Source organism: Exophiala bonariae, assembly GCF_035927105.1.
Source record: "Exophiala bonariae strain CCFEE 5792 chromosome Unknown scaffold_8, whole genome shotgun sequence".
NCBI classification, from domain to species: Eukaryota; Fungi; Ascomycota; class Eurotiomycetes; order Chaetothyriales; family Herpotrichiellaceae; genus Exophiala; species Exophiala bonariae.
The window spans coordinates 54,428-78,054 of NW_027042483.1; the positions used below are offsets into that span (position 1 = coordinate 54,428).

A 23,627-nucleotide genomic window follows, 5' to 3' on the forward strand; every position below is an offset into this window, starting at 1 on the left:
AAGTTCAATGTTTCTTGTGCGTTCTGTCTTTATCTTTGAGACTGGCTCTAGTCTTATAGGGCTTCCCAGGCGATAAATCATTGTTCCACACGACCTTGACTGTCTTGGAAGACCACCGAGCATGGGATATTTAAGTTCTCAACTCTGTCTCTCTTCGCACAATTTGGCATCATATCAGTGCAATCTTATTCTCGAAAACAATCAGAAACCTTTGTTTGATAACAATCAACGCAGCATCTAATATCTCTCAACCAGAACTAACCTTGATACACAAGCTTAATTACGAAGGAATCATCATATACAAAAATGGCGACAACCGCATACAAGTACGGGATCTTCTTTCCGGAGCACACAGGTCATCTCTACGTGCGAAGACTCGCCCCAGGTAGAGAAGGCGATGTTACACTCACACGTTCAATCGCTGACGGAAGTTTACAGGTAAGAAAGAACACCCATCCAACTGATCGAGAAAATGTCGATTCGAAAATCCCTGAGGTACAGTTCCAGCGTCACCACCCTCTGATTCCATCACTGAACTTCTCACAGGACTACAATGTCTTGAATATATATCATAAAGATCACGAGAGGCTAAAATCCACAGTGATGTACTCCAAATTTTGCAACGGAGGGACTCTGTGGGAAATGAGCTGCTACTTCGAGCTACAAAAAGACCGGCACATGCCAGAAGTTCTCCTATGGCGCTTACTGGATCAACGCCTTCAGACTCTGCTATTTCTGCACCATTCTCAAGGCGGCCTTACAAAGCTTGATAACCACATGAACAACGTCTGGCTTCATTACGAGGATGGATCCAAACTGCCGAATTTTTACACTGGCGATCTGGGCCATGTGAGACCTATCAACCCGGCCATTTGGGAGGAGACTACAGCTCATGGCTTGGACGCTTCATTGAAGGTTCGGAAGCTCAAGGACCTTGAACTTCCAAACCGTCATGCCTGGGACAACAGCCCACAATCAATATACAATCCAGATCTGGAGGCTATGAGTAGCGACATCGCCAATGTCTGGACCGGGCTCGTGCATCTTATGTATGGTATCGATACTACATATATAGACCCAGCTGATGCACGCGAAGCTTCTATGGAGGCACGCGAGTGGTCTGAGGAGCTTTACGAGTGCGAATGGAGACTAAAGGACATTGCCGAATTTTTCGATGCGGCCAAAACCACACGATATAGCGACCTGGAGCCTCTTGCCGTCGAGGTCAAGAGAATAGCGAAACTAAGCGCTGACGGGGATCCTGATGCGGACGTGCGACTGGCGCTCTGGAATGTTGATGATACATGCCCCTCCGAAGATTTTGACGAGGATTACGATACACGCGACGAGATGTATTCGATATTGTTCCACAGGTATGTAGATGCACATAAAGACCCACAGCGTCCCGCGCTCTTTGATTCAAGAGTCGAGCTGCTGCAGTTAGCAAAGCGCTGGCCAGAGCCTTGGCGAATCGCACGTGTCGATGAGAGCACTGGTCGTGTCTTGGGAGTCGAGAAGATGGCATTCCATCTCAGCAACCCCAGGCTCCCAACTGATGGGCATGAAATGGAGGAGGATGATACTAGGAACCTTCATCTTGCCCAATCTGGGTCGCGCAACATCGGCCTCGAGGACCTCCTCCTTGCCGCCGAGGCAGCTGATACGACCACACATCGTATTTCAGAGGATTTCTCAATCACTGGCTTTGCTAGGGGGCCAAACGACGACCCTAATGAGGATGAGATCTTCGGCCTGGACCCCGAATGGACTGCAGAGCGTCTCGCGGGCCCTGCGATCCCACAAGAACTTAGCTTAAAGCAGCAGATGATAAATCGGGAGAAGGCGAAGCAGGAGAAGGCGAAGCAGGAGGTGGTAGAGGTTGAAGGTACCATTGGCAAACCACTCATCCTGGACGATTCGGATGAAATGGATCTCGATAATTCAGGGAACAACCCCATTGTCATCGACGATGACAGCGATGATGACCTCATGGAGATCGACAGCATCAACGGCTAACTCGACTTGACCACCGACAGACTCTATAGATTCATCTGCCTCTCGCATCTCGCTTCCTGTTATATCTGGACCGTGTCTTTTACATGTGAACAATAACAATCTATGTCAAAACGCTATTTTTGAATCCCGTTTCGCCACACACATCTTTCCCATATCTCTGGTCCATGACCTGAACCCTGCTCCCTAGTTTCGTGACTTCCATCCTTCAAGGAGAAGTTACATCCATGAGGGCCGTAGCTCACCGTAGATGCTCCGGTATTCATACCACCTCGAGCAGCAGAGCTATCACAGAAGCCAGTAGATCCTTATTCAAGACACTCATATCTGCAAGCATCGGAAAAGGTGATGTGGGGTACAGATATTTCCCCAAGGTGGGGTGGTCCTATTGCACCACTCTGAATCCCGGCAAAGCAGGTCAACGACCACAATACATGATTTCGACCGGTGCACAAATGTCATCATCTCTAGCTACCGAGATGGTTCGTATAAATTGTGACCGTGCCCCGCCTTCTCTCTGTACGCGTCTCCGTGACGAAAGTGCGCTGAACTCGATATTCTAGCGGAACATAAAATCCACCGCAAACACTCCAACAAATCTATCGTAAGTCGTACCCACAACATTCTCGACCAGCGTATTCACGGCCCAGAGGGAAAGCGAGAAGAAGATACCCGGGTGCGAAGATGACACTCACCAAGATCCTCGTCATCGGCGGGGCCGGCAACCTGGGCAGCCTGATCCTAAAGCACCTGGAGGCGTCCGGCTCGCAATTCCAAGTGACGGTGCTGACGCGAAAATCGACATCGTCGTCGTCGTCGTCATCGACCAACACATTCCCCAAATCCGTCAAGATCCACCAGATCGCCGACGACTACCCGGAGGCGGAGCTCGTGGCGGCATTCACGGGGCAAGACGCGGTGATCAGCGCCATCTCCATGACGGGGATGCACCTGCAGTACCGGTTCATCGACGCGGCCGTGACGGCCAAGGTGGTACGCTACTTCCCGACCGAGTTCGGGCTGGACGAGCTGCCGGACTGGCTCGTCGAGCTACGGCCCATGTTCCGCATCAAGCACGACGTGCGCGACTACCTGGTCAGCAAGGAGAAGGACGGCCTGTCGTGGACGGCCATCGTGTGTAACGTCTTCTTCGAGATGGGGGTCATGAGTGGGTTTTTCAATTTCCACTGGGATCAGAAAAGGGTCGTGCTCGTTGATGGTGGTGAAGTCCAGTGGGTGGCTACGACGTTGGATACGGTGGGGTTGGCCGTCGTGAGGGCTTTGGAGAGGGAGGACCAGTCCCGCAATCGGTTGTTGCTGGTCCAGGATTTCCGCACCAGTCAGAAGGAGATCTGGGATCGCGTCAAGGCCAAGACCGGTGGGGAGGACAACGGGTGGACTGTTGAGCATGTTAAGTACGACGAGTGGTTGGAGGAGGCTAAGAACACGGTCAGAGGAGGTGATAATAGTGCGCTTGGGAGGTTGACTTTTGGGACGGTCTTGTTGGGAAGTCAGTGGGAGGAGAGGAAGGAGTTTGGGAATACCCTGTTGGATCTGCCGACCAAGTCGTTTGATGAGGCTATCGAGAGTGTGCTGAAGGATGTTTCATAGCTTGAAATCGCACATACGATGTCTAGACTGTTCATGTTCACAAGGAAAGTTCGGAACGTGGACTGAGCAGAAAAACGCTTCAGGGCATCTCAGCCTCGTGCGACCGACTTCTGAATCAGGCGCACTGATGACTCCTCGAATTGCGAGTTCGCAGCCATATTCTGTAACCAAATACCCAGTGATCTAGGTGTTCGCGTACCAATTGCTCGGTTGAATGAACTAGATCACCAGTTTCTCCAAATCCTTCCTAAGCGAGAGGCATGCATGCATGCATCACACCCGGTATTCGCGCGGCGGGTTATGGTTCATGCATGTGTTGGCAGGATCATGTATCCACCATAGAGCACTACACTAGAAGTGATGAGAAGTGCATCTGGTAAAGAGACTTCGTGGGAATTGCAGTATTCAAAGGTACAGCGATATCGATAGCAGCGAGAGTGAGTGACAGTGCTTGATTACTTGGACTCCAAGCCTGTGTCTCGAGTAACGCCGACTAATGAAAAAATCAGCTTTCAAGTATCGCATTAGTATCCATCAACATCTCAACGAGCAGTAAAGCCGACGTGATATTGAGGAACATCCACCTCAACAATGCCATCCTGGACCAACCACCCCTCCGGCACGATGGCAGCCGCGGAACTGACCTCGCCAGGCGCATCCCCACCCTCAGCCTGCTTCAGCTACACCACAGCCTACCCTCGGCCCACGGTCCCGTCTTCAGAGTGGACACTGGTGCGCGTGAAAGCACTAGGGTTGAACCGCGCCGAGCTACGCTCACGCGCAAACCTGCCCCCGGCCCTTCCGGAATTCAACATCTTCCAGGCCGAATACCACGTCGACCCGCCGAAGGTGCTGGGAGAAGAGTTCGTCGGCGTCGTCGAGGAGGCGGGCGCCGAGTCTGGGTTTCGCATTGGCGAATCCGTCGCCGGTTTTATCTACGGTGGTGGCAAGGCGCATGATGGGAGCTACGCCGAGTTCACGCTGTGTCATCGCCGGAGGATGTGGAGCGGAGGCTGGATTGGAGCGTTGTGGCCGCGGTGCCCATGAGCATGGTCACTGCGTATGGGTGTATCGTGCTCGCGGGCGGGTTGGAGCGGAGGCCTGAGGGAAGTACGGTCTTGGTGCATGGTGGATCCTCGAGTGTGGGTGTGTAGGCGATCATGCTTGCGAAGGAGCGCGGTGCAACTGTTGTTGCCACGACGCGGAACAAGGACAAGACTGCACAGCTGAAGAAAGTCGGTGCGGACCATGTCTTGCTGGAGGGTGATCTGGAGGCAGAGATTCCAAAGCTATTCCCCAGGGATGTCGATGTCATCTTGGAGCTTGTGGGCCCGAATCAGATCTTACGAAGTCTGGGTTTCTCAGCGAGATTTGGAACCATGATTATTGCGGGAGTGTTGAATCTGGGCTGGGATGCTGAGGGCTTCAGTCCAGTCATGATTCCTCCAACCAGAAATTTGAGCTTCTATACCATGACCAATGCTGGGATCGGAAGCGAGGATGATGGCTTGGAAAGCATGGAGGGCCTGCTTGCGGAAGTGCTGGAAAAAGTTGAGAAGGGCATTTATCCTGTCGAAAGTTTTCTCGATAAGACTTTCAAGCTGCAGGACATGGGCGAGGCACACACGTATATGGAAGACAACAGAGCCAGCGGAAGGTCGTGGTGACGGTTCCTTAATATAGTGAGGTGAAGTGACAGTTTCATTATTGTTGTCCACAAAGGAGCTCGTTATCGGCAGACCATACTCTCGTTGTTGAGGACCCTTTCCATGATACTCCAAACACCGCTCGCCCATCCCAATACCCTGCATCTTATGGCAACGCTGATAATCATTCTTCCATCCGTATATCCTGCTTCGGTTGGTTTCCCAGATTTTTGAGCAGATAAGATCGCTTGAAATATGTGTTTGGGTGAACGATAGTATCCAATTCCGCAGGACCCCAAATGTTCTCATCTTTGACTTTTTTAATTTCGGCCTTGTGTGCCCATTCAAAGACACGATTGCAAGCAATGTGGAACCTCTTCTTCTCCACATCTTCCTTCACTCCTCGCAATACGTCTCGATCATGCACGCCGGTTGCCTGTAACATGCTGGTCAGATTGTCCACGCTGAAATGTCGATATGGGCACCCGTGTGCTTCACCGGTTCCAGGTGGATGTTCCATTAGGATTTTTTGACATGAGTATGGTGTATACCCCTTCCCTCGTCGGTTGGCATCGCCCCCCACATCGCCATAAACGTGTCTGACGTTGTAGCGGTATTCTTTGTTGAATTCATCGTCGGTTTTGGTTTTGAAACTCTGCCGCCAAAAGAGTAAGCAGTCTTCTAATGTGAGACCGATACCTTTCAAGAACAGTGTATACTGTAATCTGCCGAAGTGTTTGAGGTGATTGTTCTTCCGTAATGTCGTGTGAAGATGCTTCATACAGAGTGGGAAGTGTTGTGAGAGAGGATCAATGTTGGCAGCGTTTATGGGGGCCCCGGCAAGAGACGAGTCCGATTCTGAGAATCCAGCATCGGGGGTGGCGAAGTTCTTGGAAAGGTGCGTAAGAATAGGAGACAACCGATCATCTTCGTCAAGTCGTGGAAGGGCTCTGGATGTCAATTCCAGGCCCTTCTCTAGGCGGTTTGTGAATTCGGTTAATACCATGCTTGTTTGCTCCCGTAGCGGGACGTATGCTTTGCCTTTCTTGATCAACACGGTTCGATGTTCGACGAGTTCCGGAACTCTCGTCCAATCCACCTTGAACCAATTCTCGTCCTCAAGTCGGCGCAGGCCAGGTGTTGCAGAAAGTAACAGTTCACCAAGATCTCTCTTCTCCTCTTCCTGGACCTGTTCCCAATTAAGATTCAGACTGTCCACGAAGGCTCTTCGCTCTCTTCCATCATCTGCTTGAAATCTCAACTTGAAAAGCATCGTCTCGACACGTGAGAATCGCCGTCGTAGGTCTTCAGTGCCTGAGAACGCAAGGCGTAGGATATAATGGGAATAGTGGTCCTTTCGTCGTTCACTTTTGAGCCGCTCATCCACAACGCCCCCTGCGGCAGCCGAATTGGACGATAGTGGGAGATACTTCTTCAGTAGTGGCTCGAGATGGGCCGCGGTTTCCTGAGGCGACTTGTTGCGGAATGAACATGATTCGATTTCTGCAAGAACTGGAGGAAGTCAGCACACGAGGATACAGTCAGGGGTATGTTGTAGTATCACTTCTCAAGCGGTCGATTGCCCAGGTCTCAAACTCTTCAAGGCTGATTTCTTGGGTAGGTAGGATGTCGTAGAAGGATAATCTATTGGGATAATCATGGTCTTTGTATGTCGCAGTCGCGAACTGGGTTTTCCTGTGGTCGGTTCTTTTCCGTTTCTGATCGAAGCGACCTTCTGACCGAATCATTTTGGCTTTATGTTGTTGGTGAGAATTGTAGAACAAGAAGTTGATATCGAGTCTACAAAGAACGGTTGAAGTGGAGATCCTATGGGAACGGGGGACGCGTCGCTACACGCGCCGAAACACGAATTCTTGGCAGAGCTCAAATGCCTCCAATTAGGTAAGCTGTTCTCGCCGTTTGGAATTCTCAAATCAACGTCTTCACATGCACGACAGCTACCTAGGTAAGTATCATTGAAGTTCCCAATCACGCTATGATAGAATTACAATAGGTAAGCTATGGTGGTAGAGGTAAAGATAGCAGCTAAACATAGGTATGATATTGTCGGTGAAAGTCCAAGAGCCGTTCACAGATTCCACACCCAATTATGTGTTAAGCCTGGTCCACTAATCCGTTCCAACGCCTGGCTGCTCAGTGGTGACCTTATGCCATGCTGAATCTCTCCCCATTAACAGCGATCTCCTAGTCAACTCATGCTGCCCATCTCTCAATTTCGCGATATGAGTAGAACGTTAGTGAGAGCTTGTGAGTCAAAGTGTTCAGCAGCTGTGGCCCTCTGCCAATGTACAGATCTCCCAAATGTTGAACCCGATGAATCCTCCCATATAATGATCATCGAATGGATACCGACTGCGCATCCATAGAGTCATGCTCTAATCCACCAATGCTCTCGTCCATATCCAGATCGTCATCCGTGTCTTCTTGTTGGGCTTGTGCTAAGACATCTGCCATACTCTTTTCCCTAAAATTTGTGTCGGCATGAATGTCTGTTTGGTCCTCTGGCAATTCCATGGCATGCATTTCAATGTCCGTATCGACATATCCGTCACGTGGTGTGCTATCTGGTGGTGTTTCGATGGGTGGTGCTGGAGGAGGGGGTGGTGGCGGTGTGTCAATCTCCATGCTTGAATTCATGCGCTTTGCGGGCGATGCAGTTGGATCAGGTTCCCCCTTACCTTGAGTACTGCTCATGTTTTCAGTCTCTTGACCCTCGCGTTTCCGTTTTAGTGTACCATTGCGCTCGGACGGGGTTTGTGCAGAGGACGGAGACTCGGAGAGACGAATAGCTGTGGCATCCATGTCTTCTGCATCTGACATTTCAACATTCTCACCTTCATCGTCTCGAGTTGGCGAGCCCAAGGGTGACACAACTGTGCTGCTCGCAGTCACAGTTTCGCCGGTCGCCCTCGCACTTTTATGTGCCTTTTTCGCTACTCTATCTTGTTCATGCTTCTTGTGTTTGTGATAAGCCTTGTCAAAGAACTGTTTACAAAATTCTTTGACTTTCTTCTGCTGGCGCTCGTCGATTTTCGTGGGATCTTTAACCCGTCCAGCCTTAAAGTCTGATGCGACAAGTTTCTTTGCAATTTCTTTGGCAAATCGTTTCAGATCCTCCTTAGGAATTTTGTTTTTGTATTTGTTCATGACGTGGGATATGTGTGGAAACAGCTAGAACGAAGTATTTTATCAGTCAACCAGAACATCATATTGGTTTCCTCAAGAGGAGAACTTACAGTATTCTCATATAACTTCTTCTGTTTTTCTTCGTCATATGACCTCCATTTTTCTTCCTTCTTTGCTTTGGGATTTTCTGGAGTTTCTGGAGTTGATGATTTGGTTTCCTTCTCTCTCGAAGTGACAATATTGTCGATAATACTCTTAAGAACGGCTTGTTCCGAAGGTTGCTTTGGCTGTGGTGGAGGTTGATCAGCCGGTTGCGTGGGTCGGACCCATGTTGTTTGACCACCTGCTGAGTAAAAATAAGTTCTTCCTTGATCTTGAGCCGCAAACCAACCTCGAGGAAGTGGAGGTGGTGCTCGATGAAAGGGCGGCCGGGGTCCCAGGAAGTTGTTTGGTTTTTGCAATGATCTTGGACCAGATGGAACAGCAACACCTGCAGGACCCCGGGGGGGTGTGCGCGACCGGGAGCGCGATTTCTTCCTTTGTTGAGCAGAGTCCCGTCTCTCGAAATGGACCACTTCTGTTCTGGTCGCGTTTGATGCGGCCTCTCGCTTTTTGCGTGGTATTCGGTACGCCACTTCGAGTTTTGACCACTGTTCCAACAATATGGTTGCCTGTGTGGCCACTCTCTTATCTGCATGCTCCACGAGTGGCTGCAAAGTTTGATCGATTTTGGCGTCCACAATCTTATTCCTGGTGAGGCGGGGTAATCGGTCCAGGATTTCAAGAATTTGAAGTATAATGTTCTCATCCTCTCTCCATGCAGAGAGTTGCGAGTTCAAGATTTGGTAACCGTGGAACCTGACCACCCCTTGCCAGATTTGATCATCCTCACAACGCTGTATTCGTTGCAGTAGTTTTACTGCAATCCACTTTTCTTTGCATTGCATCAACGCAGCCATCACTTTAGTGATGCCAGCCACATCAAGAGACTTGGCCTCGATACTATCGACGTAGTCTTCATCGTCTTCGCCGGTCTTCTTCTTGCGTGGACGTTTGGGAACAACAGTATCCCAAGAGTCTTCGTCCTCAATGCCAAGAGCTTCAATAGTTGCAGCTGAGAGCTTGGTGCCTCGCTCGGTCTGAGTTTTGCCTCCGATGAAACCGGTACAGTTGGATTCGCCGCAGTAGCATGGCTGTGGGTTTGCGCCATAGCGGTCAACATTGTAGTTGAAAACCAACTCCTCCCCTGCCTTGATGTAACGTTCTGCAAAAATACCCATACGCAGCTTGTCACCGACCACCCATTTGTCGACATAGCAATTGGGGTTGCAGGAGTGATTGCAAAATCGGCCCAGGTTGCCTCGTTTGGTAGCATCAACGAATTCACCTTTGCTGAGGGACATGAAATAAAAGTGCTTGATCCCTTCCTCATCATACTGCACCATACGCTTCCTGAAGGTCGCTTCGGGGATGGTTTCACCGATATACTCAAAGATGAAGTCATGTGGCCGCAAATCTGTGTTAACACGTAGGCCATATCCTTTCTTCTCGGTCTTGATCACGGAAACATCGGCGTACAAACGGCGTAAGAACCTCTGATTTTCACACGATGTGCCGCAACCGCAGTCGTTGGCGCATTCCATCTTACATGCTCGATTGATGCAGTCGGAATCATCGCCACAGGCAAGGTTGCGCTTACCGACAGGATCTGTATCAATTAGCTACAGGCTTCGCACAACGTGATTAGAGAACTGACCCCATTCTTCCGAACAGTCACAATCCAGGGCATGGTCACTAAAACCAAGGTACTTATTTTGGTAGGTGCAGGCATCGATAACGGTAAAGGTGGCAGTCGCTTCGCTATAGACATCGGGTAGATCAGTAAAGAGGGGAGCGATGCGTGGAGGCAGCTTGGAAGAGGCAGCACGGGACGTCTTTGTGGGCTTTGCAGGCTTTGCGGGCTCTTCGGGCTCGGGTTTGACAGGCGAGGTGTGACCATTGGCTTTCTTGGCATTCGACGTGTCTTTATCCGTAGCTAAGGCATGCTTGGATGAAGTGGTCGAGGTAGATGAGGACCGTGAGGGTTTGGGTCGGACAGTTGTAAGAGCAGTGTGATGCGAGGGGCTTGCAGAATTTTCGTGCTTGATTGGGGCTGCACCTGCGGTAGTCGAGTTGTTGATCTGGTCGTCTGCCGCCGAGCTTTCTCGTTTGATGTGGGCATTTATTTGCTCATCTACAGATCCCTCTGGCGAGGCCATTCTGTCCAAGCGACCCATGGGAATGACAGTTTCAAGCAGTAATTGATGGTTGACAAGTCCTTGAAGCTCTAATGGGGGTGTATGTCTGAGGCGGTGAAAACCCTGATCGCTTTAGGGGATCATCAGAACACGGGTCAAGGATCCATCCGATTATCTGAAGACGAGCCAATTGCAAATAGAGACTGACGATTGATCTCGAGATGGGACAGCTGAAGAATGACAGCTGTTTTGATGAATTAAACCCTGGGTGAGAGATGGTGTGGATGACACAGTAGATTTATCACGTTGCCGTTCGAGCTGGCAAACGAGGGGCACCCACTTCTCTCAAAGCCAAAAAGAAGTCGGAAGAGATGCAATAATCGCTCTTAGCACTCCAGGCTGCTGCGCTCCAGTCACCTGGTATTTTGAATGGTGAGCGAAAGTGACGATTGATCTAGTCAGACTGTTGAGAGTGAAGGTTGGTGGTTCAACAGCCTCATTTCATTTTCCGCCACGCCACGCAACTTGGAAAGCACAGATATGCAAAAAAAAAAAAGGAAAGTATGTCTTTGTTCCTATGGCGCACCTCCCAAAAGACAGACTGAGCAAAGAGAAGAGCACGACTTGCAAAAGCGTGGACAAGGTTGAAAAGAGAGGCTCTTCTAATTTGCCAGTTGCAGTTCTGGACCTGGAACAGGCTGAGACATGTGAGAGGAAGGCAAGGACTGACTTTGGCTGCACCTTCAAAAAGTGAATGGCCTGCTCAAAATTGCCAAGACCACGACCACCCGGGCTTCAGTGCAGATCCATCGTCTTCAAGTTCCCTTTTTTGGTCTCTCCAGGCCAGTACTCTGACATCCACGCTTCCATCCCTTCATGCCACATCGGCTTCTATTCAACTTCCATCATTATCAAAGGTCGTTCCTCGCGTAGATTTTTGCCCCTCGCGTTCACCGTGGTGCAGTGATTCCGTGTTTCATCTCAGGGACAGCTACCTAGGCTGGTATGCCTCGCTCACTGCACTCGCTGCTTGTTCTACAGTACCAATGCGTGTCAGCCACGTCAGCAATTCCCAGATAACACTAAGATTGTTCCCATGAAAATATATCCTTGGTAGGACGGTTGCTGGTGACCATCCGAAGCTGCAATAGTTGGAGATGTGAGCCATCTTCCACAGGCATCTATCGCCTGTGCACTCCGCGATTATTAGGTAGGTCCGGAAGCCAAGCTGCCCGGCATCCCTCCCTGGAACTCGGCCGTGTCCAGACTCATCAGATGCCTGAAATTAGCCTTCCTCGTCTTTCGATCTGGTGCGACTCTTGAGCGTATCCACGAGTCCTCGAATCGATGTTTTTGCCTGTCTTCCCTTATCTACAGCCTTACCTTTCCAGACTGATGGAGATCTTGCACCAGGTGATAGCGGAAGACTGTTGCCTGAATCTACTTCACTCAGTGATGGCCGAGGCGACGGTGCTGCTTTGGCTGGGTCTTGTCCTTCAGCCCGTCGTATCTTTTCTGTGGCAATCCATTCTCGGCGCTCTTGTTTTCGTTTCTCATACTCTTCGCGGGCTGCTTGCCGAAGTGCTCGACTGACTTCAGTCACTCGTGCTTTACGCGTCGAGAATTGTGTATAATCTTTGAACTGATTCTTTGCTTCTTCGCCCATTGCAGCCCACTTACCCGCGAGACCGCTGATTGACATCAGTTTAGCATCTACACGGCGTGTAAGGTAGACATTCGGTTCCTTGTTCTGCTCTTTGGCCCGAGCCATGATTCGTTCAATCTCGTCACGGTAGGCGGTCTCGTAAATGTCCATGTCGGCTGCGCCGGGGCTTTCACTGACTATAGGGCCACTGTCGTCATCAGGCATAAAGCCATTGTCATATTCAGTATTCGAGCTGGTGCCTGAAAATGTCGATGGTCCGATGTAGAGGAATAATTGTTCCTCCAAAGGATCGCGGGCGTGCCCACGATTCCCAATCTCATCCACCGTAACTGCATGTCGCTGATTAGAGCGAAAGGGGGGTAGCTTTGAAGGATCTAGCAGATCTGTGTCTGCAACATTGCGCAACTTGGACATGGCATCGTCAGAGTCGGTGCTTGTTTCGCTGTTGAAAGTGGCAGACCGTGCTGGCCCAGCGATTGTCGTATCATCAATACTTAATGTTGGTACGGGTTGAATGTGTAATTTCTGCAAGTCACGACGGAGGTTCTCTTTCCCACCATCAACCTGCGCGTCGCCGGCTCCAAACGTAAAGCTGTGAGATTTGGGAGGAAGGGAAATGTGGTCCTGCGGGGGTATACTTGCAGGTGGGTGAGAGAAATGGGCATCTGCACCCTCTCCTAGAATCGATTTCAGTGGTGGTGGTTTGTTCTTGTCCAGTAGCCCTTTGAATTTGTTGACGGCTTTCATCTGCAAACTCGTCAACTGATAGCTCCGCTCAACGAACATTAAATATCTGTTCTTACCACAGTCATCAAGTTACCTATGTTATTGGTGATTGCGGCATTCATTTCGATGGCAGTAGGCGGCTCGACAAGATCGGAGGTGTTTTCTTCTTCTGACAATAGTTTATCTGCACCTCGCTGCGTAACCCAAGGGTGATTCTAGAGCCCGCCATGATCAGCTATTCGTACCACTCAAGGATATAGTGGATAATTCTTATCTTACTCTCAGCTCTGGCATTTTGATTCGTTGCGCAGGATCTTTCTCTAACAGCCTGGTCATCAGGTCTCTGAAATCTTGGTCGTTTTCGCTCTCCAAATCTGGAATATCGGATTTGATTGCTTCGTAGAGCTCGAAAATGCCCGTCTTTTCAAAGGGGATTTTGCCGTACTTGAGACAGTACAAGGTCACACCCATAGACCATATATCAGCAGCTCGACCGGAAACATCACCATGGCGAGCAACACAGAGCTCGGGGGGAAGGAAGGCGGGACTGCCCGCAGATTTGGCAGTCTGCATCTCAGAATCCTTGGAGAACATTTCTGATACCCCGAAGTCAACGACTTTGAGGACGTCATCGTCTGTGACTAAACAGTTGTCTGGTTTGATGTCTCGATGAACCACACCTTGAGCGTGTAGATATTCAATGCCCAAGATTAGGTCTCGAAACCAATAACGACAGACGTGGTCAGGATATGGATCTGCTCTCTCTTCAAGACCGACCCGCATGACCACGCCTTTCTTGCACATTTCCATCACCATATAGAGGGAGTCTTCTGTTGGATCATCCAAAACTTCGATCAGTGATACCAGATTCGGATGATTGAGTTTCTTCATGATGGCAATTTCTTCTTTGATAAGATCAATCGAGTTGATCTTTTGACTTTGCTCTTCGGGGGTTGTCCGATGGAGAGGAGAATTGAAACCCTGCAGGGCACCTCGTCGGCGCTGATTCAAGGGTTTCCGAAGGATATGTGATTGGGCACGTTTTCGCAGTCGTGCTTTTGAGAACTCTTTGACGGCCTGAACTGATATTAACCCAGGGAAATCACAATGAGCTGTGCGAAACACTAACATATTCAGTGCCAAATTGGTCAACTGCGAGATGCACGGCGCCAAAAGAACCCCGCCCAATCTCTTGTTTGATAACATATTGATTGATTCGGTGTTCTGCAACACCGTCATCATGGCTGGTCACATACTCAGATCGAGCATTGAGTGATTCCTGTCCTAAGTTAGAGCTGGGTCATCGAGATAGACGAGATGTGGGTTTCAGGGAGCTGGACCTTGACATATTTGGGGGCGGAGGGACTGCGACGGTGATGACGAAGCGGACTGGAGTACTCTGGGGTTGACCTGGAGAATGAGCACGAGTCAACTGACGAGGACTGGCGAGAGAGACATACAGGTGTTTGACGACGGGGGGTTTTGTAAAGGTGGAAGGTTGGTCCGGAGCGGCAGGGTAGTCAGCATGTGATTGTGGGCGTCCACCAACAGGTCGCCGAGCGATTATAGGTGGAAAGCGGCGAGCTGAAGCTTCTTCCGCCTCCGTGGACGTAGGGGACGCGACAATGTCCATTGCAAAGTCGACATTGAATTCCAGAATTGGTGAGGCTCAAAAGTCTGGAGTGTCCATGGGATCAAAGGCTCGAAGGAGGGAGGGACACGAGGGACGTCAGAGTCTTCAGCTTTAGGCCTGTTGGTAGTGAGGCTAGGATATGAATCCCGCCGCACCTGCGCTCCGCATTTGTGATCTAGAGTGTTTCCTGTGCGCCGCACCACAGGGCGATAGGGCAGCCCTGATCGTGTAAATGCGGGTTTTGTAGGTAGAAATGTAATTAGATCGACGAACAATTGTAGTCTTTTCCTATTTCTCGATATATCGGTGCTGGAGACGTTCTGGTAGCCAGAGTGGAAATCACGTAAAACCCGACCAAGAGGCAGTTGCGTTACGAGCCTAACTACACGTGGGACGCACTTGCCCATTATTGATTGCAACTATTGACAGCGACCCCTCATCCTCGATAAGTCAGCGACCCTCGTACCTCAGCTTTTGAGTTTGAAAACAGGTGCTCTTTGTTTATAATAACCCGAAATTCCATCGACACCTCTACGAGCACCGCGATCTACTAGGGTACCAGCCCTCCTAGCACTTGTTGGGGCTGTCTTGGTCACAGAAGGCATCATGATGAATGCGCCCTAAATTATCATATACAAAAGCACCGCTGTCACTAAGATGGTCGTTTACTCCTTCTACATTTTCGACAGGCACGGTGAGATGCAATCTTCTTGGCTGTAATCATGGACTCGGTGTACTGATTCTCCAGCCGAATGCATCTATAACAAGCGTTGGCTTCCTCCTGCAAACCCTACCGCTGGAAGGGGTTCAAGGCCCTCTTCGCAGGCCATCGTCAATGGAGGTCCACAGGCACGATCAATACTGAGCGCCGAAGACGATGCAAAGCTCATCTTCGGGACTGTCTTTTCCTTGCGGAACATGGTTCGAAAGTTGGGTGGAGAGGACGATAGGTTTGTTGACCGCTCCCTTCCTGTCTGAAAGCACGAGCGAGTTCAGACCAACTGATCCCAATTTCGTCTTGCAGTTTCCTCTCCTACCGCACCTCACAGTACAAGCTGCACTACTACGAAACACCAACGAACACAAAATTCGTCATGCTCACAGACATCAAGTCTGGCTCAATGCGAATTGCGCTTCAGCAAATTTATGTCAATTGCTATGTGGAATATGTGGTCAAGAATCCTCTCTCCCCAGTCGAGCATCCTGGTGGTATTGGAGTGAACAATGAGCTCTTCGAAGCGAGCCTGGAACAATTCGTGGTTTGTGCCGAGTGCATAATGGTCCTTATTGAAATACACTGACACTCCAATGAAGGACCGCGTTCTCAACACCGCCTGAGTTAGTCACTCAGCATTCAGCTGATACAAAAAGACACATGACATGGCATTGAGATGATTCAGCCCAATGACCATTCCTCGCATACTAAATCATGCCAAAAAGTAATCTCTCGGAACGGTACGTCCAACGTTATACTGTCTCGGGTCGGATCTGTCGAGCCATGGCAGGGGTTCTATGAATTGTGGCAGGACACAAGCCACCTACGGAATCTCCGCCCATGACACTTATCTTCTGGCCCCGATATATTGGTCATGTGGACAGCGTTGACCTTGAGGTCACCAAGGCGAAGCGAGGCTGGGCATAATGTTCCAGGACTCTTGAAGAGCTTCCTTGCTGGGCGTGGAGAAGCTCGTTGGTTCGTCAGACTCTGGAAAGTGGTCAGACAAACGCAGTAACACACAATTCCATCCAAATGCACGCAGGCACATTCGAAGCTCGATCCAGCGAATGCCAATCCAGATCCGGAGCGGTGGGAGGATTCCTGTAACAGGCACCTAACAGACACAATGGGCCATCAAATTGGCCGGATTATTATCACAGCCAATACCAACACAAAGTTGGGATTATCAGAATTGATTGGGCAAGGCTGGATGCACCTAGTGTCTAGGGTAGAAGAGCCAGATAGAACCGGTTGACCAATGAAAAAATTCAACTCATAAATGTCATAAATGTCTTATAATGGTCAGCCAGTAATATTTTGGAGTAACCATCCGAAAAGAGCGAGATTAACGCGAGCATTTCAGTGCACCTTCCAAACCTTCCACCATGGGGGGATCGCCATGTTCAACTTGGGGTACGGAGTGAAGGCGCTTTATTCAAGACTGGATCCCTGTATTCCACGTGCCAAGGGTCGGGATAAGTAGGCACCTGAGTAGGGAGTGTTCGAGCTCAGGCCAAATCGGTATCCAGAAGATCCTGGCAAGGTGCAACTTGGAAGTGGTTAAGTTGATCAGCCCTACGAATGTCTTCGTGTTGTAGCTCTGCGGTACGAGTACGAGTCACCCTGGAACTCATGGGTTTACGAGAGGAAACAGATTGCACAGGTGCAGCCGGCAGAAATCTGGAGTGTCGCCATTCGCTCTGAGAAGGAAATGTTTTGCGAGACCCAAGAAATACGAGTATGCTAGGCACACTGATGGGAGGCACAATCGATCAGGTTGACAGATCGCCGCGTGAGAGTTGACAGCCATCAGGGTAGACGCTGAATGGCAGGCTCAGATTCTCATGTCAAAATCTCGATCACTAAGCTGTGGGAAGCCATCACACAGATGAAACCATGTTGACACTTGAAAAGAAGTCTTAATAATTGGTTGATGGTGTGCTATTGTGCGCCAAGGTCTTGCATTTGTGCGCGTTTAATTAAGGCTTGGTGGTGCAGGAGACCTGTATCGTGGAAAGAGGGGGGGCTCACCCTGGATCACACCATGAAGATTGACGGTAAACCTCACACAAAATCACTGTGTCGAGTGTATGAACATACTTAAATCGATGCTACCACAGAGGAACAAACGTTTTTGGAACTCGTACTCGTACCTGACTGATTCACAGTAACAGTGATGGCCGAGAGAGAAAGCCTACCCGTAGGAATTCTGCCCGCCACAGTGTCGGCGAATGTCCGAAGTGATGGATAATCATTACTCACGAACTTCGTACCTCGCACTGTCATGTTGAGATGCCTTCACGGGGGCGTTTCAAGGAGCAATTTCGCGACAAACACGCGACAAGCTGCTCATGAGGTGGTTTTCAAAAGATGACGACTGCTATTAGTCGATATGGATAGAGGTTAGAGTACAGACACGGTTGAGAGACCATGGAAAGGCGGGGACGGCACGACCTTTTTGGCAGCCTGAAGCTGATGAGGTCAAAGACACACTTCGTAGTAGTGCAAAGTACACTCGGCTATGCCCGGCTTGGCAACACGACTGGCAGCCATGCCTCTTCACCTTTCCTCCTGCATTTGGGGTCTCCTCCTGCCAGTATCCCCGCGAGAGGTAAGGATCACTGCTTATTAGTCGTGGCCCGTGGCTGACTGAACTTCTGCAATTCCCTTCCTGGGCATCCCCAACATCATCATTGGACTGGTCTTCTGAATCTAGCTTCTTGACCTTTTTGCACGCTTCTTGGGTTATGCAGTCAAGGCACCCGCACCAAGTACCAAGTGCTGGCTACCAGGTATGTGCCTGTCTCAAAACATCTGAGAAGGACAGCATCTTGCATCAACCCACAACCTACACTCAGCATATCCTTCTCGACAGACCGAGTACCGGAGCTCGGTTCGAAGGAGATGACTCCGTTGTGCCTCGTAAAAAGGTGGCATGCATGTCCTTTATCCTTGGTGTATCACCTACAAGAAGCCTTCTCGTCGTGGCATCTCAGTTGGGTCAACGCATGATTCGGAGGCGATGGAAAAACCTCATGTCAGACGAATATTTAAACCCATCCTGGTCCGGACACTAAAAAGAGCCGCTCTTGGTTCCAGGGGTTTTGCACGACCGTTGCCCTTAAAAGAGTAACCCTTGCCCGTAGCTACTTCTTCATGGGCTGTGAGGGGACCGCCCCTGGCGTTGGCGATACATGGCCCCTGTCCCGAACCCCGGTCTTTTCTTTCCTGGGCCTAAGAACGCGTCGACAAGAGGTCGCATTCCGCTATCCAATCCTACACTGATTTTGCGGCTTCTGCTTGCAATTTGCTCGCGGTGTGTTCTTCTCAGTCCACCATGTTGCATTTTCATGCCTTCCATTCGTTCATTCATTCCCCTGGACGCTGAGGCACCCAAGGCAATTCTATTCGGTTCCTTTATTGGCGAAGAAAACATGGCAGGAAAACCAGGAGCTGATTGATGCAGACATGGTGAATCGCGCCACCATTTTTCGCCGAATGATGCCTGCTCGTTCAACCTTCATGAATCGCCATCGAGCCTCCTGCTTTTTTGAGCACTGGAATGCCCGCCGCCGATTCGTTGAACTTGGTCTGGATACTATGCCAGTTATTCCTCAGAGGTGCGGTGTGCCTGGCAATATCCTTCCCACCCTCGTATTGCCACAACCCACCACTCTCCACTCAGGGCCACTCACAATGATACCATCCTTACACCGTTGTACGGGGCGTTCCAGTAGATATTTTGCTTAGACTTAAGACATGGATCTAATCTGTCGACAATTGTCCGAGTCAGCTGCAGGTCCCAAAAAACCCGTGCGACCTCCGACCAGTCCAGAATCCACAATCCCAAATGCATCTCATATCCACCCCGCCAAACCCTCCGTGTTGTCAACCCATGTCCTTGTCACTCTCGACTTCCTCCCCTCGACTTCTCTCATGGGTCAGCTCTGACACCATCATTTCTTCGGGACACCAGAAGTCTACCCTTTTTAGTGCCTCAAAGCCCTCCCAAGACCTGGGTCTTACAACCCTCGTGGGACTATACATCTGACCGCGACCACCCCATCCTTCATATCCCAACTTGTGCCACCCACCCTCCATTACATTAGTCTCCTCACACCCTCAACTCCCGAAGTACCTGTATCCCTCATTGTCACGCGACTCGACTAGAATCATTGCTCTTCTAGTATACTTCCGCTCGAATACTGCGATCATCGTCATGAGGCTATAGCGATATTGCGTCCGGCACACAGCCTTGAATTGGTATCTCACAATGTCGTCGACTTCCGAGTTTCGCGGGGTCTGCTTTGCTCCATTCCTTCAAGAAACCCTATTCCCAGAAACTGGTGGCTGTAAGTATCCGTGTAGCAAACAAGAGCATTGGCCATCAATATACTAACTTCCATAGTCATCTCTGGACGGTTTTGTATGCCTGTAGCCGCACTTGGAAACACTACCTGTTGTTTACCTTGCCCGACCACAAATTGGACATATGCAGATGGTAGGTCTTCCTTTCACCTAAATACTCACCTGGCTGTACTAAATGTGGCCAGGCTTCGAACAGAGGACCGAGATCGCCAATTGGGTTAACCTTGCGGCCTTCATCTTGTCTGTCTATCTGTTGTTATCATTCATGATCCTTCCTGTCAAGTATACTCGCAGACACTACCTGAGTGTTTGTGTCACCCTCGGTGTGGTATTTATGGAGGTATGAATGGCCAGACCCGTCGCCCAATTCTTAACTGACATCATTTTCACTTAGCTTGCCTTCGTTGTTCCTCTAGCTGCAAAGCCAGACCAATGTTTCAACGAAATCACGCCAAATGACATGAAATCAAGTGGTTCATGTGCAATCAGCGGTGCATTCTTACTGTTTGGAGGATTGGCAGTGGTCATTTGGGTCTTTTGCCGAGCACTGGCGCTTCACCTACAAATCTGCTGGGAAGTCGTGCCTGGTGACAAATTCTTCTACACGAGTCTAGCATTCGGATGGCTTGTACCGGTGATCATCCTGGCTGTGATGCTGAGCCTGACTGGTGTTTCATTCCGTTTCGGCGATGTATGCCACATCAACCACAAAAACGCTCTGCAAGACTTCTGGGGCCCTCTTTTGGCATTTGCTGCACTGGCATTGGTTCTCCAATTTATCACCATCGGATACTGTATCCATGTATACATCAGGAGCCTTCTCCATGACGATAAAACGACAACGAACTCGAGCGCAACCCCAACATATTCCGGAAGCGTGAGGACCATGTCTGCAAGGCAGGCTTACCGCAGAGTCAAGAAAATCGTACAGCTACAATGGCGTGGTGCCACCATCGTGCTTCTTATCATCGGAGAAGTTGTCTTCTTCTCGGTGGTTTTTGTCTCCATGGACAACAGTACCCAGGTCAATGCCGACCTTCTGAAGCGAGCAGCTCCTTGGCTTACATGCTTGTTCGAGTCAAAAGGAGATAAAAACAAGTGTCTCGATCTTACCTCGGCACTCGTACAACCTGAGGGTGTTGTCCTGGCCGTACTAATCATCCTCGGAGTGAGTTCAGCCCAATTTTACCGTTATTGCAAATTCGCTGACCAAAATTACAGCTTAGTGGGTTTTGGTGCTGTATACTTTTCGGTCGCTGGTCCATGATTACTGGATGGAGAGAATTCTTCAGCTCCAGATTCCAACGTAAGAACGAATTTGTCTCGGCGGATGCCAGACGGTTCTCCGACGACCCTCGTACGTACGAACTACTGTCAGGGAACAATCCAGGACTGAATATAAAATCTCCAGATCGAGTTTTGACAAGCCCGCTTGCACGATCTCCATATACCCCAGGCCAGCTGGATTCCAAACAGGACTATTTCACTCCAGCTCGTGCCTATACCAATCCTCAATCAAGTTTCTCATACCCACAGACCCCAGCTCGGACTCGTGACTGGGATCCGACGTCTTCACATGCAGGACCTGGGAACTTCAACTCGACAAGCTATCCCATGAATAAGCTACCTTGATGAGGAAAACCCAACATAATGAGCCAACCACACCTTCGTCTGGAAACACGCCAGACAAATTTTGGACTCCGAAGTACCAAAATCAACACCCGGTGAAGTCTATACGCTTCGGACGCTAGCGACACGGCCCCGAGTGGAGACTATTCAACGTCCCAACCAGCCATCTTTTGAATTTCAGCGTTCTTACGTGTCATGAATCGTAAATGAAGAGGAGGATTACTTGGTGCTTTACACTGTGCATCGGACAACATTTTATTGTACAAGACGACCCATTGCAGGAAAGAAATCTGCATATTTGGACCACTCAAGGAGGAATACCCGAAAGCTGCGACATTGCCAGCTTGGCCACACACTCTACCAACATCCATTTTTGGAAATTTTTTAGCGAATCAATTCCACTTGCTCGAGCGACTTTTGCGAAGCGATCATTTATCTGTCAAGTTGATTGTCGATATAAGAAAGAGTGTTGCTTCACAGCGGGGGAAAAAGCGGATATTAACAGTGGAACTCTAAACGAGGGCAAGAGCCTCAGATGAGTCATTTCTGAGCAGTCCTGATTACGAGCTTGTACAAAAACTCTGGGAAAAGGATATATGTGTTTATACCCACTTGTCGAAAATTGGAGGCAAATATACCGAGGGCCCGCTGGCCCCAGTATGCCTCTATGTGATATATTTTACCGGTGACAAACACCGCCACCAAGGATGAAGGAGCAGGAGACTCGCGAGGAGTGATATGTACTTTGACGAATACAAAAGTCGACCTACATAATCCAATGAGAGTGAACCAGAGCATGAGAGCTAACATGGGAAATGCCCAACATGGCCTTCCATGGAAGATAAAGAGCTGCAGTTGTATGTAGGGGGTATTGTGTCTATGCGATTTCCTTCGAACCAGAAGTCTTACTTTAAACCGCCTTTACAAATTTTAATCATTCAATCACTTCTGATCATTCCTAGCACACCCCTTATGTCTCAGATAGTTGGGTACGAGTCCCTCGGTAGAGGCCATCTCTCTGTGAACATCAATCCGAGGTAGTGGGCAATAAGGTTAAATATGGGGAAAGTATCACAGGATGATGTGAGACTTTAACTTTCATTGCAGAGTTAAGTTCAGCACTCACTCTGGACGTCTCTGTCTGTGACATGCTACAAGCAGCCGTGGAGTCACCGAACACGATGTTGTGTTCACTCGATCGTCTCATCAATTGGCAAAAGCAACAGGGCCAGCATTCTCGCGGTTCGCGGCCAAGGCCTCGCAACTGCTCTGGGGCGCAATTCGAACCCTCGAAGGAAGAAAATTGCAGGTATTTGGTGTTTGAATGATGTCGTCCTCAGTTCGTGATTTGTTCGTTCCACACACTCACGATTCATGTGCTGGATATAGACAGTCTTTCCGAATGAAACGAACGCTATGAACCTCACCCCCTAATGAGTTCCTGTTACCGTGGTGGTCCGTACGAATCGCACGGAAGGTACCGTGGTCTTGGTACCGGGAAAGACTGCCCTGATCCTCGTCCCTCCTACGAGGTACCTGGTACCCAATCCTGACTACATTACCACCGTTACCCTCCCTCCCCGACCTGGGATGTATTACGGCTCCAGAGGACTTGGGCACGTATGTACCTGTGTACCCTAGGAATACTCCACACGCTCGGTCTCTGAACAGCATCCAGAAACCCCCAGTCCCCTTGTTCAGGCGTGCCACTATGTATCCGCAGCTTACTTCCCAGAAAGTTCGCACGACCCACAGCAACAATAATGTCTTTGTTAAATGAATCCACGGACCAATCCCTGCAGATTTGCGAGAATACCGAGTACGCTGGATGTCCAGTAGTAGCAGTGGATCTGCTTCTGCTTTTATTCAGCCAAAACAGGTAGGGATTGTCTCGCAGCTAGTGGGCTGGCTGGCTGGCTGACTATCCGTCGAGGAGGGTCCTAACATTCGCATTGGGGTTACATTGGTTGCTCTTCATTCTTGCGCTCGACTCCCTTACTATTGTTGGTCAAGCATTCAACGTGGGTTTTAGTTTGGTGATGATGTGAACGAGGACGAATCTCGGTTTCGGGCTGATCTACTCCGCACATATGTGATATGGGGACTGCCTTCAGTCACTACTGGTCAGTGGTCAGGCATGAATAGCAGGAGTCAGGCTGGAGAAAACGGTCGTACATCTGTACTAGAAGATATTAGTGTCTACGATTTTGAGCCTTGAGGAGAACTCTAACAG

General features: G+C 49.7%; 9 protein-coding genes across 9 annotated transcripts; 6 read left to right on the forward strand and 3 right to left on the reverse strand.

Annotated features, from left to right (window-relative positions):
- Positions 1-306: 306 nt before the first annotated feature.
- On the forward strand, positions 307-2,016 carry LTR84_012461 (uncharacterized protein; the record flags this gene model as incomplete). The annotated part of the gene is made up of 1 exon (XM_064855981.1): positions 307-2,016. One exon carries the CDS (start codon positions 307-309, stop codon positions 2,014-2,016), a length of 1,710 nt encoding a protein of 569 aa, XP_064707881.1.
- A 681-nt stretch (positions 2,017-2,697) lies between these two features.
- LTR84_012462 (uncharacterized protein) lies at positions 2,698-3,624 on the forward strand (the record flags this gene model as incomplete). The annotated part of the gene is made up of 1 exon (XM_064855982.1): positions 2,698-3,624. One exon carries the CDS (start codon positions 2,698-2,700, stop codon positions 3,622-3,624), a length of 927 nt encoding a protein of 308 aa, XP_064707882.1.
- A 591-nt stretch (positions 3,625-4,215) lies between these two features.
- On the forward strand, positions 4,216-4,778 carry LTR84_012463 (uncharacterized protein; the record flags this gene model as incomplete). The annotated part of the gene is made up of 2 exons (XM_064855983.1): positions 4,216-4,625; positions 4,649-4,778. 2 exons carry the CDS (start codon positions 4,216-4,218, stop codon positions 4,776-4,778), a joined length of 540 nt encoding a protein of 179 aa, XP_064707883.1.
- A 6-nt stretch (positions 4,779-4,784) lies between these two features.
- On the forward strand, positions 4,785-5,291 carry LTR84_012464 (uncharacterized protein; the record flags this gene model as incomplete). The annotated part of the gene is made up of 1 exon (XM_064855984.1): positions 4,785-5,291. The coding sequence occupies one exon, from the start codon at positions 4,785-4,787 to the stop codon at positions 5,289-5,291; it is 507 nt and encodes a 168-aa protein (XP_064707884.1).
- Positions 5,292-5,454: 163 nt separating this feature from the next.
- Positions 5,455-7,018, reverse strand: LTR84_012465 (uncharacterized protein; the record flags this gene model as incomplete). The annotated part of the gene is made up of 2 exons (XM_064855985.1): positions 5,455-6,782; positions 6,835-7,018. 2 exons carry the CDS (start codon positions 7,016-7,018, stop codon positions 5,455-5,457), a joined length of 1,512 nt encoding a protein of 503 aa, XP_064707885.1.
- A 607-nt stretch (positions 7,019-7,625) lies between these two features.
- SET2 (histone methyltransferase set2) lies at positions 7,626-10,693 on the reverse strand (the record flags this gene model as incomplete). The annotated part of the gene is made up of 3 exons (XM_064855986.1): positions 7,626-8,462; positions 8,528-10,125; positions 10,174-10,693. The coding sequence occupies 3 exons, from the start codon at positions 10,691-10,693 to the stop codon at positions 7,626-7,628; spliced, it is 2,955 nt and encodes a 984-aa protein (XP_064707886.1).
- A 1,246-nt stretch (positions 10,694-11,939) lies between these two features.
- Positions 11,940-14,679, reverse strand: LTR84_012467 (uncharacterized protein; the record flags this gene model as incomplete). Its single annotated transcript, XM_064855987.1, has 6 exons — positions 11,940-13,067; positions 13,124-13,261; positions 13,326-14,123; positions 14,176-14,325; positions 14,387-14,456; positions 14,507-14,679. 6 exons carry the CDS (start codon positions 14,677-14,679, stop codon positions 11,940-11,942), a joined length of 2,457 nt encoding a protein of 818 aa, XP_064707887.1.
- Positions 14,680-15,336: 657 nt separating this feature from the next.
- On the forward strand, positions 15,337-16,017 carry LTR84_012468 (uncharacterized protein; the record flags this gene model as incomplete). The annotated part of the gene is made up of 4 exons (XM_064855988.1): positions 15,337-15,373; positions 15,428-15,629; positions 15,704-15,938; positions 15,994-16,017. 4 exons carry the CDS (start codon positions 15,337-15,339, stop codon positions 16,015-16,017), a joined length of 498 nt encoding a protein of 165 aa, XP_064707888.1.
- Positions 16,018-19,670: 3,653 nt separating this feature from the next.
- LTR84_012469 (uncharacterized protein) lies at positions 19,671-21,397 on the forward strand (the record flags this gene model as incomplete). Its single annotated transcript, XM_064855989.1, has 5 exons — positions 19,671-19,749; positions 19,806-19,898; positions 19,951-20,105; positions 20,160-20,933; positions 20,987-21,397. The coding sequence occupies 5 exons, from the start codon at positions 19,671-19,673 to the stop codon at positions 21,395-21,397; spliced, it is 1,512 nt and encodes a 503-aa protein (XP_064707889.1).
- Positions 21,398-23,627: the final 2,230 nt, after the last annotated feature.